Source organism: Callorhinchus milii, unplaced genomic scaffold, assembly GCF_018977255.1.
Source record: "Callorhinchus milii isolate IMCB2004 unplaced genomic scaffold, IMCB_Cmil_1.0 Scaffold3, whole genome shotgun sequence".
Taxonomy (NCBI): Eukaryota; Metazoa; Chordata; class Chondrichthyes; order Chimaeriformes; family Callorhinchidae; genus Callorhinchus; species Callorhinchus milii.
The window spans coordinates 23103670-23123222 of NW_024704744.1; the positions used below are offsets into that span (position 1 = coordinate 23103670).

At 39.9% G+C, this 19553-nt stretch overlaps 1 protein-coding gene across 4 annotated transcripts in view; it reads right to left on the reverse strand.

Moving 5' to 3' along the window:
- Positions 1 to 19553, reverse strand: part of dnmt3ab (DNA (cytosine-5-)-methyltransferase 3 alpha b) — a 288040-nt gene that overhangs the window by 173097 nt on the left and 95390 nt on the right. For all 4 annotated transcript variants that reach the window (XM_042333222.1, XM_042333221.1, XM_042333220.1 and 1 more), the window contains exon 4: positions 2646 to 3030. In XM_042333222.1, the coding sequence (XP_042189156.1) occupies positions 2646 to 3030 (385 nt within the window). The remainder of the gene's footprint in view (positions 1 to 2645; positions 3031 to 19553) is intronic.

A 19553-nucleotide genomic window follows, 5' to 3' on the forward strand; every position in this document is an offset into this window, starting at 1 on the left:
GCCCAAGTGTAACACCTCTCATTGCTGCTGAACTGAGATTAGCAAACCGAGTTCATCCTAGGGTTTGAACCTATGACCTTTGTCATCAGTGTGGGGTAGTTACACTGCTATTACTATTTGCACCATTATGGGTGCTGGGCCTACAGTTTTCAAAGGGCAAGTCCTGATACTATGCTGTGTACAACATTGCTAAAAACAACTGGCTCCCAATCACAGTTACCATGCCAGCTCCTCTAGGACCAGCTGGCTTCTGAATAAACCACAGCTTTTTTTAACCAAAATAATCTCCAGTAACACGAGGTACATTAGACTCTCATTTAAAACTTTAAAAAAAACTAAAGCATATTGTTCACTTTAAAATGTATGAATTGGTTACTAGGAAACAGCTCCTGGCTAACAACGTGTGCACTGAAGTGTCATCATCTATGTGTCCTTAATCAAAGTAATATTTCATCTGCACAAAGCCTCCCTCAGCTTCTTTTGTTTGAATGCTAATAGATTTCTACATCGCAATGCAACAGTTACCTAATTGAACTGCAAGTACTGTACCAGAGACTGCAGAGCTGTATGGTTGGATTCAAATATCTACAATCATAGCTTTTATTAACCTTCACATTGCCTCCAGATCGATTCTATGTATGAAACATCACCTCTGCCCCCAGATGCTTTGGGAATGGGGTCCCCATCTAAAGAGATGATTTTCAATGTTAGTTCGAGCAACATCAACACCTCATCCACAACATAACCTCTCCTGCTAGAGAGAATGTTGGCTACTGTCTCTAGCTCTGTTGGGCTGAGTGGCTCAGTCCTACTCCCCAACCTTTCATCCCAACATTGGACTGGTTAGTGATGTAAGTCTTTCATTTGCTGTCCTTAAAAAGAGCTTCCTCAGCTATTGCGAAAACCACAGAGGCCAGAGATAAAGTCGTAAGTTATGACTATCAAACGGCTGCACCCTCCATAGTGAGTGAATGCTTCCCAGACAGTGAATAGGCAGTATTCCATGGCAACACTGTATTACAGGCTCACTTCTTCTGTAATACAAGCGTAATAATAGGGGGGGCAGGGGAAAACCAAAATGATCTTGAAATTATCCCTTTCATCACCAGTGAAACCGGAGAAAGATACTGGCTATTGTGGTGCTGCTGGATTGACCTGCATCACACTGAATTATCTTTTCATTGTTCTAAATATCAAAATGCATAGAGAACATCAAGAAATATGCAAACAGAGGACCAGCATTGTTTAGAGAACTTGGCAAGACTCAGATTTTTTTGTGCAAAAAGCTGCATTTCATTCCTACAAAGGATTCAATTGAAAAAGATTCAATCATTGCACGCTTCACTTCAAGGGAGCAATACTGGTTCAGCTCCTACCTGTCAGCCTGACAAGCTAAAATATACAATGTTGACTTCTAGTGGAATGGCAACTGTGCTAAAGGCAAAGGGTTAGTAAAAACAACCCCAATTCATATGAGACTATTTGTAGAATTATCATACAGTCCACATCTAAAAAGCAGTTAACATACAGCAGCAGTCTTGTTTTTAATGTAAGGGGAGTGCAGAGTATTTTGGAAAATAGATGACTATGTGAGCCACAGGGGTACCTGAATCACGGCTGATCACGTAAACTGCAACACATATTTCCATAAACAGAGTTGCAGGCTCAGTGAAAAAACACAAAGCACTGTAAGAATTTGATAAATTCCTAAACTTGAGATGATCTTATGAACAGAGCTGTTTTCAAGTTATTTTGCTGATGGGGCAATACAACTAAAAGTGATATAGCTTCTGAAGGGTAACATCACTACATCAATGTGTGGACTCCTCAACTTGTATTGAAAGATCAATATTTTACCCTGACATTTGCTGTACTTTTACATCAGCCGACACAGACTAGTTTAGCTGAATAGCCTGTTTCCATGCCATATCACTCTATGTAATGCCATATATTCTCTCCCTTCCAAAATGGAGAAATATTAGTTCAACTGGATGATATTAGTTCAACTAATATCATGGTGAAGATTGCAGCTCTTCAATAAACCTGCCGACCTAATTTGCTTCCACTGGGTTTAAGGTTCTCATGTAATTTTTTGTAGTTTCTTATGTTCACACCAATCTTGCAACCTTCTCTATACCTCTCCCAAGTTTGAATGCATTTTCTGTGCTGTGGTGACCAGAACCATTGTATGTCAAGAATCTACAGTCAAATCCTGGAATATTCAGTACCAATTGAATACATAGGGGTTTGTTTGTGGATTATAAAATCACAAGACAGATTTGTCAAAGAAGACCCTTTGGTCCATTTGCTCTAATCTTTCCAGAACATAAACCCTTGCATCTTTCAATGGCAGCATTAACTACTCGATTTCGTAAATGAATCCAGTGTCCTGGACTTGGCTTAAATACATTATGTGAACACTGATCTGTTCTGGACGGATGAATGCCGATGGGCCTTCTTCCCCCAACCAATCTTGTGAAATGCTTTCTTGAAAATGCACCAACAGTAAAATTCTAAAATCATTTATACTTTTGTTATGAATGTTACGGGCTCTCTTACAAGTATGATTCAACATGGCGTGTAGACTCAGTTACACCTTAAAGCTTGGTTTTGAACCTTAATAAGTAATTATATATTAGTCAAACCTTTTTCAGCAGTTTCCAGTTGGCGCTTTTTGTATTTCTTTCTCATAGATGTTGATAACTTTTCGCTTTCTTCCTTGTCAGAATCATCATCATCCTTTGGGCTGTGACATCCGTTCTCCATCTCCAAGTCTATCTCCAAATTTTCATCCAGATTAGTCCCTTCTTCATTGAAACCCTGATCCTTCACGTTCTGATCCGGAGGGACAGCACTTCCGGGGTCACCATTTTCCGGGTTGCTCTTGTCTTCATTCTGTTTGGAACCTCCCGTGTCCCGCTGGTTTCTATCCACTGCTCCGTTCTGCACCTGCTCCGATGCCTCATTGTCTTGGGAAGAGTGGCACTTTGGGGCCACCACCATTTCACTGGAAGATTCATTGGTGTCCAACTGAAAGATAAATAAGTGAATTAGTCTCAATAGAATGCTTTTTATAAATCAAACTAAATGCTATTGTGCCCATAGGAGTATGGATACAACTCCTTTCACAAATTGTAGTCAAGCTTCCAAGCCATAAGTAAGATAGGAAGACTACTGGAAATACCAAGTCAACAGGATGAAGTTGAAGGAACAGTATAATGGATGATAAATGTCTATCACTGTCAGAATCAGGCAATAACCCAACGTAATTTCATGGGTGAAATATTTCCTGTATCACTAAGTGCATTGACATTCCGTGTGTACAAGCAGGGGCAGAATTGTGGGCTTGAGAGAAATATTTTAACTTGATACACAATATTGCTACATTTATGAAATCAATCTTTAAAACATTGTGAACAACTAAGTTTCTACAAACATGTTCACTAAACCCGTAAGCACATTTGCCCAGGGTTTACAGTCACCACTCCACTTTACAGTACATCCTGTGAAGCACTTTGTGAAAGGTGCTATATCAAATTTAAAGATTATTTATTATTTATTTAAGTTCGTCTGTTGATTAAAGAGTGTTGAAGCTTTATTAAAGACCATGTAGGAGCTTTATCATGGAATTACAGCGTCTTGAGCAAAGAGAAATAGTAATGTGAGTTCTGAACTCCAACCCCACTATTCCATATGGTTTTAATGCCAAATTTGCAAGTGTTGGAATGCTGAGCACAGAATTAAAAATATCACACTACTAAGCCAGGCATTCCACCCCTGTTATTGCACATCATTAATATCACTGTAAGTAGTAAAAGCAGTGATCTCTTTGCCCAAAGAGTTTCCTCAATTATCTCAGCTTCTTCCACAAAGACTTTGCTGGTCAGACCATCTGCGTTTAGAGGAGCAAGAGGTAAACACTGTTACCTGGTGCTTACATTGCAGAATATTAAGAAAAGAATTAAGAAATGTCTTAAATAGAAAGTCAGCAAGTTTTATTGCCTGAAATTAGTTATGGATTTATGTTGGAGGAGATTGCAAATCATGGGAAAATTGCATTGAAGTTCACAGCAATGATGTTTTGTTGTCCTTTTTTATTTCAACATACATTTGAACAAAAAGGCAACCCAGTCTTATGTTTATGTGTCAAAAAACAATATGGCTACCGTTTCCTCCAACAATGAACACAATTACATTGGTGGTGCCTCAGCTATTTACTCTTTGCAACTTTCACATGCAGAGAAACATTGAATTTAATCATACTAATCCTTGCATTTGATATTGCACCTTATCACGTCTTTGAGACGTCTCAAAGTGCATCACAGAAATTTACAGCATAGAAGGAAGCCATTTGGCCTACGGTGTCTGTGCTGGCTCTCTGAATAAGCCATACATTTGGTCCTATTCTCCTGCCTTTTCTCATACCCTTTTATATTTCTGGTCTTTAGATATTTATCTAATTTACTTTTAAAATCTAATATGCATCAACCAAGGTTGCTCACAAATAGTGTAACATTATTCCCTATTTTAGGGACACGGGGGAGGGGGAAATATACTACATGCCTTACTTCTTGCAAAATAAGATTCCAGCTGTGAAAAGTACCATTCAGACACAGTGGAACCTGCACTACGGCAATAAAACCTTGGCTTCCAAAAGTGCGGAAGATGCAAGTGTGAACCCAGAATGGGAATATCACACAGAGTATTGGAATGCAGACAAGTATGCCATATTAACACACTGCTGTTCTGCTACTCCCACACAACCCCCAACTCCCTTCCTATGTGTGTTGCAATCTGTGCAGAGCTCAGTCGCTGGCTTTTGCAGAGCTTGCAATAACTATTGTCCTTTTATGGCACTTCAAAGTGGAAACACTCCTCTCAAGTCAGCATGTTGCTGTGTACATTTAAAACTATTCCTCTAATAAATATTGATTTAACATTCAGGTCAATTCTCAACAGACGCACAACTTCAGCAGGAGTTTGTTACATGTGATGAAGATACTGAATTTGCTGCGAATGAATAACTTTCCAGCTACATTTGCAACAAAGATAAATAGAAATATTAAACATTAAACAGAAATCATTCCCTTTCTCCAGGAACCAAACTAATTTAATGTTACATCAGTCAATCCCTCCCGCAATGCTGTTCTTTCAGAAGCAATCCAATGAGGTTCTGCATCCCCCACAGAAACAGAGTGTAACCAGTTCTTCATAGAATTACTGTGGCTCAAATACCTTTCTTATATCCCATTCACTTCAATTTGTTTCATATCTTCTCAGCTGTATTGGCAGGGTAACCTCAAGGACAGCTAGCTGCTGAAGACTCTGGAAGCAAGTCCATGTTCATGGAAGCACCCTCCTCCTCTACACCATAATTGTGTCTGTGCCTTCAGCTCTGGAACTCCATGCCTCATCTCTCTGCCTCAAATCTTCTTCTATCTTTAAGTCCCCCCTTATGAATGACTTCTTTGACTTTGCCAATGGTCACTTCCCCCTCCCTCTTCTACCTTGCTTGGCATCCAAACACGCCACTCCACCACACTGAGATGCTACCCTGCGTAAAGGGCACTATATAAATGCAAGTTGTTATTATTATTGCTTAACAATTATGTTGTAAATTTTGGCTAGCACAAAAAAACTCTTGAGTAGTCTTTGCGTTTGATATTTAAGGTGGTATGGTGAGGTAGCACTTTAGTGTAGGCTGCACTCTAGACAGACACAGTAAGGGTTTGGAGGTAGGATTAATCTTGGGGTGAGTTCCTGGTCTCAGTCAGATCTTGTGGAGTCCTGTAGCATAGTGGTTAGCACGATCGTCCTGCAAGCGAGAGGACCTGGCTTTGATTCCTAAAGCAGGGCAGAACCTTAGGCAAGTTTCCTTACTCCACTGCTTCTCTTTATCTAGCAGTAATTCGGAACCCAGTTGTAAACCCATCCCTCAGAGGATAGAATTCAAAATCCTCGTCCTCACTTTCAAGGCCCTCCATGGCCTTTTCCCCTCTTATCTGCTGACCCCCATCAACATATGCGCTCCTCCGTTCAGCAGGCTCCGGCCTGCTCCATGTCTCCTGCCCGACCCGCCCTACCATGGGCGGATGGGTTTTCAGCCTGTCTGCCCTACCCTTTGGAACTTCATCCCACAATCCCTTTGACTTGCTCCCTCCATTGCATCCTTCAAGGCATGACTCAAGACCCTCCTTCAGCCGCCCTCCCACCTCTTTGCCCTCCCTCATTCCAACCTTGACCCCCACACTTGGATCCTGACCCCTGACTGTTCATCACCTTGGGACATCCTCCCGACATGAAAGGCACGTTACAAATATAATTTTGTTGTTGTTGTTAGTCGATTGGCAGGTTGCTTTTCTGGGAGTAATAATCCCGGCAAAATAAATTTAAAAAAAATTAATAAGAATTTGGAAACCGAATCCATAACTGTTCATGGGACACTGCTGTGCACAATTGGCTGCCGGGTTTCTCCAACAAAATAAACAGTCACTTCACTTTACAGTATATTCTGTTAAGCATTTTGAGACATCTCAAAGATGTGATAAGGCACTATACGGAGACCTGTAGCTCAATGGTTAGAGCACTCGCCTCTCAAGCGAAAGACCTGGATTCGATTCCCGGCAGGGCGAAACCTTGCACAAGTTTCCTTATTCCACACACCTAATAATAATCCCTCCAAAACCGAAAACAATAATAAATTGGTCACTTCAATCTACGACTGTTTGTGGGACACTACTGTGGCAATTTGGCTGCCGCATTTCACCCACAAATATAAAGTCAATTCACTTTACAGTGTGTTCTGTGAAGCGCTTTGGGATGTCCTCCCGACGTGAAAAGCGCTATATCAAATACAAGGATTATTATTATTATTTACAGTATATTCTGTGAAATGCTTTGAGACGCCTGGAAGACGTGAAAAGCGCTACATCAAATACAAGGATTATTATTATTATATCAAATGTAAGGGTTATTAGATCCTCAAGAAGGGCTGCTGAGCAGAAATAAGGTGTTTCCCTAGAAGACAGAGATGTATAAAGGTCGAGTCAACTTGTCCTGTTTAGAGCATTCGCAGCACAAGCGAGAGACATGGGTTTGATTCCCAGCAGGGCAAAATGTTGTGCAAGTTTCCTTACTCCACCCGTCTCTGTTTACCTAGGTGTAAGTAGGAACCCAGTTGTTAGTTAATTGACGGATCGCTTTTCCGGGAGTAATAATTCCTTCAAAGAAAATAATAAATTGTTCACTCAATCCACGACTGTTCGTGGGACACTGCTGTACACAACTGGCTGCCATGTTTCACCCACAAAATATACAGTTAATTCACTTTACAGTATATTCTGTGAAGATGTGATAAGGCGCTATATCAAATGCAAGAATTGTTATTATTATTATTAGCATTGTTATTGTTACAGAACAGGAGCCTTGCATTTTCATTTCGGGAGGATGTCCCAAGGCACTGGACGATCAAGGGTTTGCACCCAAGCTGGGGTATAGAATCAAAAGAGGTAGAGGGCAAGGGGCGTGGGAGGATGACTGAAGTCAAAAAGGAAGGTCTTGAGATGGACTGTTTATAACGTTATGAAAATAACTCATCATAGTTCTGAACCAATTTCAGCAACGAAACAGCCTGTGTTCTGCAATGTATTACACAAAGCTTTTTATAATTGCATTTTTCCTCAAGTGTCTGCACATTAATTTTATAACAATATTAAAATAATACTCTTTAATCTCTCTACTCTTAAAATTTCAACCAACATTTCTCTCCTCCCTGTCACCACAGAACCTTGTAATAAATAGCCCCACCACACTGCACTCAGCAAATAAATTATTTACTAGCATTGTAACCTGGGTATTTAAAGGTTAACTGGTGATACTGCAAAGCAAGGCTATAAAATGTCTGGCTCCATTGAGAGACATGTCATATTGCAATAAATTTGCTGCAAGAAATGATTATAGTGGCTGGGGACTGAAACAAATTCACTTGTCCAGTTTAAACACTCTCCTCGGGGACTAACCTGACATGTTGTCTCATGAATTAAGTGCCTCAGACGTTCACATGAATGCCTGGTAAGAGAGGAGCTTGAGATTTTTTTTCATTGCTTTATTTGAGCCAGCATAAGATAGAATTGCTTCTGCTCTTGGCACGTTTGGTTATATATTCATGATCGCGACACAGCTTTTCGCACATTAACAGATTTTTTTTTAAAAAGCCCAATTTAAGCAAGAGGGTGAAAGTAAAGAAAGAATGATTTAAATTCCACTTTTTCATGTTAAGATATTTGATTCTTTTGGATGATCATATGCCATTCCCCAAAGAAGAGATAGTAAAAAAAATCTTCTCTCTCACCTCTTCATGTTGTGGTCTGTAACCAGTTGCTAAGAAATGTGTAAAAGAGGCCTTGGAACTAGAGAGATGAGAATTTCTTTATGCAGCGAGGTTTTATGATCTGGAGTGCACTGCATGAGAGGGTGGTAGAAGCAGATTCAAAAATAACTTTCAAAATGGAATTGTATATATATATATATACACACACACTCAAAAAGAAAAAAATTGAAAGCTATGGGGAGTGGGACTAATTAGATAGTTCTTTCAAAGAGGCGACACAGGCACAATGGGCCGATTGGCCTCCTGTGCTGTAGGATTCTCTATTCTATGATTGTATGACTGATTTGCTAAGGCTGAATCAAAAAAAATCCTCTAATCCCCTACTCTGCATGATTGGCGCTAAATAAATGCAAGTTATTGTCTTTGTTGATCATTCCAATTTGTTCTTCTGCATTTTTCTGCAGTTATATTCCTAATCTTCTGCTAATGGCTGGTTGGCACACCAACTATGTTCCACTCACCCACATAGCTTGGGTATTATCTGATAATATCGCCTTGCAAGCGAGACACCTAGGTTCAATTCCAGGCAGGACGAAACCTTGACCAAGTTTCATTACTCCACACGCCTGATAATAAGCTCTCCAAAAACAAACCAAAAAAAATTGGTCATTTTCAATCCACGACTGTTTGTGGGACACTTCTGTGTGCAATTGGCTGCCGTGTTTTGCCCACAAACATATGGTCAATTCACTTTACAGCATATTCTGTGAAGTGTTTTGAGACCTCTAGAAGATGTGAAAAGCGCTATATCAAATGCAAGGATTATTATTATTAATTCCACATACTTACTCTGAGTATTCAGTGAAACTCTTTGTGAAGAGCAATTTGTAAATGAAAGTTGTTGCTGTATTGTAATAGGTTGTGAAGCTGTGGAAGCCAAACTTTAGCCAAAAGTTTAGGGCACAGACAGTCACATGTACTCACACCATCTATCAAATTAGGCAACAGGTTCAACCCCAGCCCACTCAGTTAGGTTTAGTCCTTACCACACTGTAATACAGACATTACTCATGTATGTTGTACACCACAAAGAATAAATATGTGGGGACAAAGTGTAATGAGAGTGCAATGGAGGGAGAGCACAGAATCCACTGTCAGGCTCTCATGGGATACACAGAATCTCCTTATATACATAGGTACTAATTTCTTGCTCCGATATTGGCTTGAAGGTATTCCATCTCACAGCTTATTTCTGCTGGTGACAAGTCTGAACTGAGGTCTGAAGCACACATAACATGAGTGTAATGACAGTCATTTCAGTGGGTCAGAGCCAGCTCCGAGATTAATGGGCTCATTTTCAGTTTCAACCGAGCCTCCAAATTCATCCAGACCAAGTGTGAAAATCTAAAAGAGTACAACTTGGAACACCGCATTGTCATTATGGGATCCATCATGTGCTGATCTTTACAACGGGGTTTCTCATTATAAAGATGCGGTGAAATGATTACTATTTTTAGGGACTAACGAAAGATAAACCCCATGCGACTGCAGATGTAATATTCCCCAAACCTGTGATTTTTCTTTTTTTGCAGTCTAATGATGCCCCTTCTGCCTAGCAGCAGCTGAGCCAAACAGTGTACCTGTCAACCCATCAGAACGCTCCTTTTAAAAGACCTATAATCTATTGCTTTAAGAGAAAATACATTCCCCGTTGCTTCTGCTATCAATGTAAATATGCTGTACAGGTCACAGACTTTACATATCAAAATGTTCCTTCATTGCATCAACCAACTAAAGCATCAATCCCAACTATGCCATGACTGTTCCTTACGTGGAGACAAGCCAAACTGACTGCAGCCCAGCTACTCCAAGCTGGCTAATTGCCTTGACAACACATTGCTGGACTGAGCAATGTGAAAAGAAATCTGTGAAACCACCATGTTAAACCAAGCCTACAGCACTTCTAGAGTCAAAGCAAGAGCCCAACGCTTCCCATAAAAGTTGCAGGAGGTTCTGAAACATCTCTGCACTTCCTCACAAACTTTTTGTTAACTCTTTCACTTTCAGCTTTTGAATTTTGTTTTCAATACTGCAGTATCAGAAGATCTGTACTAATAACAACAACAGATTGCATTTATATAGCACCTTTCACGTTAGGGATATCCCAAGGTGCTGGACTGTCAAGGGATTGCACCCAAGTGGGGGGTTGGTATCAAGAGGGGTGGGAGCAAAGGAGTGGGAGGATGACTGAAGTCAAAGAGGAAGGTCTTGAGACGGACCTTGAAGGAGGCAAGGGAAGGGGTTGAGACGAAGACTTCCAGAGAGTGGGGGCAGAAAGGCTGAAGGCCTGACCGCCAATGGTGGTACATTGCTCAGAGTGGGGGGCATGAAGCAGGCAAATGCCTGCTGAGCGTAGCGAGCAGGCAGGTTGGGAAAATTTGTGTACCTTTTACATCAGGATGACGTCTCAAAGCGCTTCACATGATTCTATTGTAAACTGTAGTCACTGTATTTTGTGGATGAATACGGCAGCCAATTTGTGCACAGCAATGTCCCACATACAGCAATTAATTAAATGACCAAGTTATCTGGGAGATTTTTAGCCAGGACACCAGGGGAAGAAGGATTATTACTATTATTTATTATTCCAATCTGTGTGAGCAAAGCCCAATTATGCCTCAAAACTAGCAATAACACCACTGTAAGCTCTTTCTTGCCTGGTAAAAATTTTGATAAACTGCATTTGCTTAATGCTTACAAATACATTACAACTACTGCGCACAATCACACCTATGATTGATGGTGTCTTGCCAGATATTCAGTGATGCGACATGTCCAACAAGCCTCAAATCTCAATAATGTTGCTATACTGGAATGGCTCAATGAACCCGAGTGTCAACACATTCATTTATTTTAACCACAAAGAGAAAGATATCTCACTGATGCAAAATGAAAAGACATGCTTACTAACGTAGACTTTCCATGCATGCAGGGAAATAGGGGGCCACATATCGGGGCAGTGAACAAAGTGGTGAATGAAAAACGCTTCCTTGCATTTGTCTTTATACCTGAAGTGAATTCAGTGATCTAGCCGTTTCGCTGCTCTTACCTCACTCTGTTCTGGACATGGGCTGGTTATTACACACATATATTATTATTACATCCCTTTTCAGCATTTGACTGTTTGTGGGATACTGCTGTGCCCAGTTGGCTGCTGCATTTTACCCACAAAATAGTATTCACTTTATAGTATATTCTGTGAAGCGCTTTGAGACATTTCAATGACTTGATAAGGCCCTGTATCAAATGCAAGGATTGTTAGCATTATTACATAAAATAAAGGTACACATGTGCAAACCTGCAGACAGTCACACCGTACCAGCCTCTGTCAGTTATATGCCATTAGACAACACTAACCACAGCAAACTTGGTAATCAAATATTAAACACATAGAAATGTTCGAAGAAAACACACAAGCAAGTGTTTTTTTTACACTGCATTTGAAAGAATGGGGTTTGAAGGGGGCAGCCATGATGGAGTAATGGTTAGAGCTGTATCTTACAGACTTGCAGCGTGCTGGTTTGAATCCAATCTGTGCTTTGTTTGCTGGTCTCAGATAGGGTTGTTTGAGGAGACTAAATTGGCCCCAGCATTTTCCAGGGTTTCTTGTTTTTCTTCCCTATTCAGCATCCTCTACTGGCAGTGCAGGTGTGTGGTAGCTGGTTGGGGAGAGAGCACAGCTTTGGTTGTAATGTCCTATACAGTTGAAGGTATGTCACCACTCACTGCATGGCACACATATGAGCATTAGCTGGAGGGCACCACACCTCTCAGCAAGAGGACAATGGGACCAGGAGCACACAGGGATATGCCATTGGGGAAAAAATAGAAAAATAATGGGATGCACTAAAATTTAAAACTAAAATAAAGAATGGGATTAAAGTGATGTTGTTCCCAGCATTAGTACACATTTGAACCTTAATTAAACCCACAAAATATACAGTCAATTTACTTTACAGTATATTCTGTCAAGCGCTTTGAGATATCTCGAAGACACGATAATGCACTATATCAAATGCAAGGATTATTATTATTATATATAGAAACTTCCCACTCAGATTTCTGTAATATGCAGCTCTCTGCAAATGTTAAAGATCCAGTCACATGATAAACTCTAACAACATGAAAGTTCTTTATCCACCCATCTGAATACCTGAGGGTTTCTCAACTGATCACAGAGAAGTGAGTGTATTTCAATTCACACCCACTGCACTGATGCTGAATGAATCATACTGCTCCTGAAATCATCTCCTCCCAGGCAATCCAGACAGGGTAAATCCCTACTGGATGCTTGGAGTTAAAAGGTTTTGCCGCCAAAGGGGCAGCATACGGAAGTCACCGTGTGGATATTCTTGCCTTGCAAGCGAGACACCTGGGGTCAATTCTAGGCAGGGTGAAACCTTGGGTAAGTGTCCTTACTCCACACGCCTAATAATAATCCCTCCAAAACAATAATAAATTGGTCATTTTCAATCCACAATTGTTTGTGGGACACTGCTTCGCGCAATTGGCTGCCGCGTTTCGCCCACAAATATACAGTCATTTCACTTTACAGTATATTCTGTGAAGTGCTTTGAGACGTCTAGAAGACGTGAAAAGTGCTATTTCAAATGCAAGGATTATTATTATATTATTATATTCTTGTGCACTAAACAAGGTTATTGAGAATGCATTGCAAGCAACACTTTCATTGAATTAAAATAAAGAAGTGTATGTTAACTAAGCAACAGTTTATTGAACTAGTCAAGTGCTTTTGTAGTACTGACAAGCAAAATAAATCACTTCTATAATGCAAGTTTGTTCCAAAAATCTTTCCACAACGCTGAACAAATACAATACAATTTTCTTTCTTTGCTTAAAGGATAATTTCTAACTGGACCTAAACGGTAAACAAAATAAGTACTTACAAATAATACAGTACACGTACACTATAGAGCCAGCCTACAAACAATTCTGGAATGCAATATTTCACCAAAGCAATACAACCAGAGTACTGTTTCCTGGAATGATGCAGTCGAGGCAATCGTACTGTTGAAAACATGTTAGATCATGAGGTCATGATGCTTGGCATGAAGCACGTTCTGGCAGGGTATGATCAGTTTCCTTTGTCATATTTCATGTACCATAGACGCTCGCTTCTGTCATATCCTGGCTAGACTGCTTTTTTGACGTGAAAAGTGAAGCATAAATCTTATTTCAGGCAGGCAATTGAAAAGCGAACTGTGCTAGAAGCTACCTATTGAAACTATTGTAAGGAGGGGGTTTTGCCACAAGCTGATTTGTATTGTTGAAACAAAATGCACGCGGTGAATTATACTAATCCTTGCATTTGATAGAGTGTCTTACCACATTATTGAAATGCCTCAACACGATTTGCAGGATTTTTACTGTAAAGTGTATAAAGTGTAATGAAGTTATTTTGTTATACTATTTTTCTGTATTCTAGAATTGATTTACAAGCTGTCTGAATAGGGCAGATATACTGTATTATTCTGTAAGAACTTATTTTGCTTACTGTTTAAGTTCTTCAAGCAAAGAAGAGTTCCATTGCACTGTATTTTTAGATAAATGATGAAGCAGCCAATTTGTACACAACAATGTCCCACAATCAGCCATGAAAGGAATGATCAACTTTATCTGAAGGATTGAAAAGGCGTAATAGGCTTTGGTTTTACATCATCCAGAGGACAGTACCTCCAACAATGCAGCGTTTCCCCAATACTATATTAGTGTCTCAGCATAGATGTGAGTTTCAAAGACCTGTCAAGGTGTTTGAATCCAGTCTTCTGACTCAGAGGCAAGAGTGCTATCAACCTAGCCAGGTTAAAGATGGTCCCTTAAAACATTATTTTAAATATTAACACCAGTGAAAATTATAACATTCAGAAGCAGTAAATCATTTTCATTGATCGGGAGGAGTGAGGATGGAGAGGTGTTACTTTCAAGGCCAGTACAGTAATAACCCTTGTCTTGGCAGCAATTTTGGTTGGTGTGATAATTACCTCCGGTACGATATCACATGTTGAACTCCCCACCAGTACAGTAATAACCCTTGTCTTGGCAGCAATTTTGGTTGGTGTGATAATTACCTCCGGTGTATCACATGTTGAGCTCCCCACTCCCTCAAAAAAAATTGCTTAAAGGCACAACCCAAACAAAGAAGGTATATTTGGTGCGTAAAATATTAAAAGTGGAAAAACAATGTGACTTGGGGGTTAATGCATCCTTAAATCTTTAAAGGTGGGAAGGCAGGTGGACAAAGCCATCAAAAATGCTAATGGAATCTTAAGTTTTATAAGGAGGGGTATAGAATCTAAAAGCAAAGACATAATGCTAAACTTACATAAATCGTTAGTTAGACAGCAGTTTGAGCATTGGTCACCCCTCTTTAGGAAAGATGTTAAGGTGAGAGATGGGGGCAGAGGAGATTTTCTTGGATGACACTGGGGATGAAGGTCTAGGCCCATGAGTGGAGACTGGAGAAACTGGGACTTATTCCACTGGAACAAAGAAGGTTGATGGGTGATCTGATAGAGATTTTTAAAATTATGAAGGTTTTGATGGAGTCAATTGGGAGAAGTTATTACCATTGGTTGGTGAGTCAGTAATTAGAGAGCATTCATTTAAAATAGTAAATGAGCAAATGGGCAGGTTAGGAGAATTTTTTCCACATACAAAATTATTAGATTATGGAATGCTTTTACCAGGAGCAGTGGTTGAGGCTGAATCCATACTAGCTTTCAAGAGGGAACTAGATAAATACTTTTTTAAACGTCAGCTATAGCAGCATGGGGTAAGAGCAGGTAAATGGGACTGAAAGGATTGCTATTGAGAGAGGTGGCACAGATACAATGGGCTAAATGTCCTTCTTCTAATCCGTAAATGTCTATGGATGCAAGTGTCTGTGCACATCAATTTTTACAAACTGAAATGATACAGCAAGGTAGTTAAGCACTCAAGACATATCCCTGTGCTTGTGTGTTTCAAGTCCAGCACTAAATGAACTTTAAATTCACTCCCCATGTGACAAATCTGTTACATTACATCTTGGTCTAGTGTTATGAAGGATAGTCTGTGATATAGCAACACCATAACTCAGGGTCTATGTTAGATATTCACCAAGGAGAAATAGACACTGCATTGTACACTGTACTTGTCTGTTGCAGGATACAACATTCTTGGCAAAGACAAATAGGGAGGATAAAAATGATTTGAAAAAGAGATGAATTGCCAAATACTGCAGTATGATGACATTGTTGGAAAGAAAATGTTGGCCTTTAACACGTAGTGGTAGAAATTTCACCTGGTCCTAGACTTACTCTCATTTCATTTAATGTTACGCAGGATTTCAGAACAATGAGAATTTGGCAAATTCTAAAATACTGTCTTCATTTTGAAACCGTTTTTCTGTTAGTTCTCTTAAGAAACTACAGAAAAACCAACTTCAAAGTTAAGATTGAATTGAACAATTTGCCAAACTCTGGATGTCCTAAAATGTCACTTTAATGGAGTGAATCTAGATCCAGGTGAAATTTTACCCCAGTGATCTGCTAATAAGGCTTCCAGTCTAGATGATTTATTGGTGAGTGACATTTAGTGCCCGATTCCCGCAGAATGGTGATCCTTAAGACAGGCTCCATTGTAGTCCACATTGTGTTGCTAGGGAACAGTCTCACAGAGTCTTTCTTGTATCTATAATGTCAGAGTGGAAAGCAGATCATTGATTAATTGGTAATTTCTTATTCAATTTGTGTAAAACCTTAGTTTGGCTCAATTGGGGAACTGTGTATAGTTTTGGACACCCCATCATTGGAACTAATACAAAAAACAATAGAAAAGGTGCAGCATTCCTAGAAACATCGCCCACACATCGGGCAACCTTGTACATCCGTACAACTGCAATTTCGGCTTCAGTGCAGATAAATATTTAGAATTTGCAGATAAATAGATAGGTGGATAAAAGGCATTCAGATAACCAGCTTTCTACTGGAATCAATTTGTCTTTTCACTTAGTGGGAATATCTTAAGATGCTTTACAAAGATGAAGTGGGAGCCTCAACTGGGAGGGAGATGTGGGATTGGGGAGAGGGCTGCAAGAAATAGGTTTTCAAATTAGTTTTGAAAGCAGATAGGGAGGAGCGAGGAGGAGGGACTTTGGAAGAGACTTGCAGAGGATAAGGACAAAGTGGTTCCCTTAAACTTCCAGCAAAATGCTGAGGTGGCAAAAAGTTTAAGCAGAGACGGGTGACAAAAACATCTTTACACAGAGGGTGGTTGGAATGTGAATTAGAGGGTAGAAGCAGAGTATTTATTGATTCTTTTAAAGGGGAATTAGATAGGTGTTTGAAAAATAATAGGGGAATAAGAGTGATTAGATTATCATAGGATGATATCCTATCTCCTAGGTAGGAGAAAGAGATATTAGAAGGAAATACAAAACAAAATTACATTTGTAAAGCGCCTTCCACATCGGGAGGACGTCCCAAGGCGCTGATGGGAATAGATCAGGGGTAAGAGTGAAATTATATTTGGAGGTGAGTGGATTTGATTAGGTGGCTCATGTGGAAAGGAAATACTAGCACAGATCTGGTCATCCGAGTGGCCTGTTTCTCTGCTGTAACATTCACTGATTGTAGGTCAGATCTCTGAACTTCAGACTCAATTTGGAGTCCCTAAAAGATTTGCTCCTTGTGGGTGAGGTATCACAATGTTTCAAACTGCAGTTAGACAGGGGAATGCTGTGGCTGTAAAAAGCTGGTAAAAATAGAAATTCAATTTCACAGAAGTAGGCTAAGAGAATACAAATGAAACGATCGACTTTCTTAAATCGAGCTAAGATGCCACTCTGTGAACAGTCATTGAAATGAATTGATCAGCAGGCAACAGGTTCAATGGTGCTGTGAGAGGCTCTGAATCATCTCCTGAGGTTGGTGAGCGATGGGAGTTAACCCACAGCCAGGGACTAATGGGAGCGTCACCAAGAGTGGAAGCTCAAACAATTGGATATAGTAATAATAATCCTTGCATTTGATATAGAGCCTTTCACATCTGGAGGCTGTCTCAAAGCGCTTCACAGGATTTACTTGAAAGTGCAGTCACTGAATTTTGTATAGGTGAATATCTATTGTAGTGTTAGCTTAGACTGGCAATTCAAAGTCCTGACACTGGCTTTGAACCCACAGCCTTCTAACCCAGAACCGAAAGTGCTACCAACAGAACCAATCTACTACTTCCTGGTACAACAAATAAAACTTGCATTTATATAGTGCCCTTCATGCAGGATAGCATCTCGAAGGGCTGCACAGTTTTAAAAAACTATCCTGCATGAAGGGCACTACAATAATAATAGTAATAGCCTGACACCAATTACCAATGATAATTACTATATTGAATTTTAGATTTTCACCCCCTTTGATTCTAAGTTATTATTTTATTGAATATTCACATCAATATTGTTTTGTGGGTAACTACAGGTTGAGGCTTGTTCTGCTCCATCAATCCAATGAATACATCATTTTTTTAAAAATCTCTCAGCTTTATCATAATGTTTAAGTTTTTTTTATTTGTCAAAGATCATCACACTGATGTTGCTAAACATCGTTTTCTATCCTTATTTGTACCATTGAGTGAATGAGAGTGTGTCAGCGCAGTGTGTGTAGTGTGGTAATTTGGTCACTCAATCCACGACTGTTGGTAGGATACTGCTGTGCGCAATTGGCTGCCACGTTTCGCTCACAAAATACACAGTCACTACACTTCACAGTATATTCTGTGAAGTGCTTTGAGACATCTCAACAGCGTGATAAGGCAGCTATATCAAATGCAAGGATTATTAGTATTATTATTTACAGTTTCCACTAAAATGTGTGTGTGTTTGTATGGTGGGGCTTGGGATTATGTCAGTACGGCAGTCCTATTATTTGCAATTGTAAAATTACTGCAAATAATCCTGTAGCACAGAACAAGAAGGTAGTGGCTTGTGATTATAATTCCAAGCCTCAGCTAGGTTATAATGACCGAAAGTAAGCAGAAGGAATGGAATACGAAGTTTAGGTCAACTCTCATCACTCTTACAAATAACTTTCAACCAGCTCCAACACTGATAAGAGGATTGGGTGAAGTACTCCTGTATACGTGTAAATTTGGACTAAACAAAGCAGAGACGCTAGTCACACTTTTGGTATAGTAACGCAAGCATCATTATTTCTGTGTCATCTGAAATGTAGCATTTCCTTTTACCTGTGGTATAATCACTCCACTGTCTACGTGCATTTATCAAAAGAAATGCAATCTGGAACACTCAAATAAGATAAAAAGCCTCCAGCACCAGACCTCTCCCTCATCAATTTAAAGTGACATCTATAAATGGCTCACAACCTCACCTTGATCCATCCCCTCCTAATTACACAGAGGGCCCTGCGGGACACCGTGCCTCTCACTCGCACTTTACTAAAGATCAGAGGAGTTCATAAAGCTTGATATACATTATCCTGGTGTTCACCGTAATCATTGTGTGGATTCTGAACCGATTGAGCACTAGTTAACCCTGAAGCAATTCTAGAAGGCTGAGCAGGTCTGAACATACTGTACATGTGATGAGGCCGAGTTTCACGACCCATAAAGGTCTGTTGTCAGTGCAGTTGTTGACTCAGGTGAAATCCAATTCAACAGTCAATTAGGATAGGCAAGCCAGTTGGCTGAAGAAAAAGGAAAAACAAGCTCATCTGAATAAGGCTGTTTCTGTCCAACTAAATCTTAACATTTAAAGGCTCAGTTGTTGCTCTTCAGAGGAAATTAAGATTGCCGCTTAACCATACAAATAGCAAAAACATTGCTGCTTAGAATGTTTTACCTGCAATACAATGGCTCCATTTTCATAACGCCAAATGGATTAAAAAATGCCGTGGAATCAGCTACATGTCAGGGAGAATTTATCAGGGGTACAGTTAAGGTGGTCTTGGTATGTTTAATCTTTCTAGATGGCCTATAATAGCTGCTGGTAAACTTGGAAGCAATGGTGGAGAGGCCTAGTGTAGGGGAAGCTCCAAAAGTTAGTTTGCGATGTCTGGAAACTCGTACAAAATAGCTTCCTTTTTTCTACTTTCTTTTGTATATCAGGTGATATAGCAACTGGGTGCATCTTATAACAGTAGTTTTTTTGGCT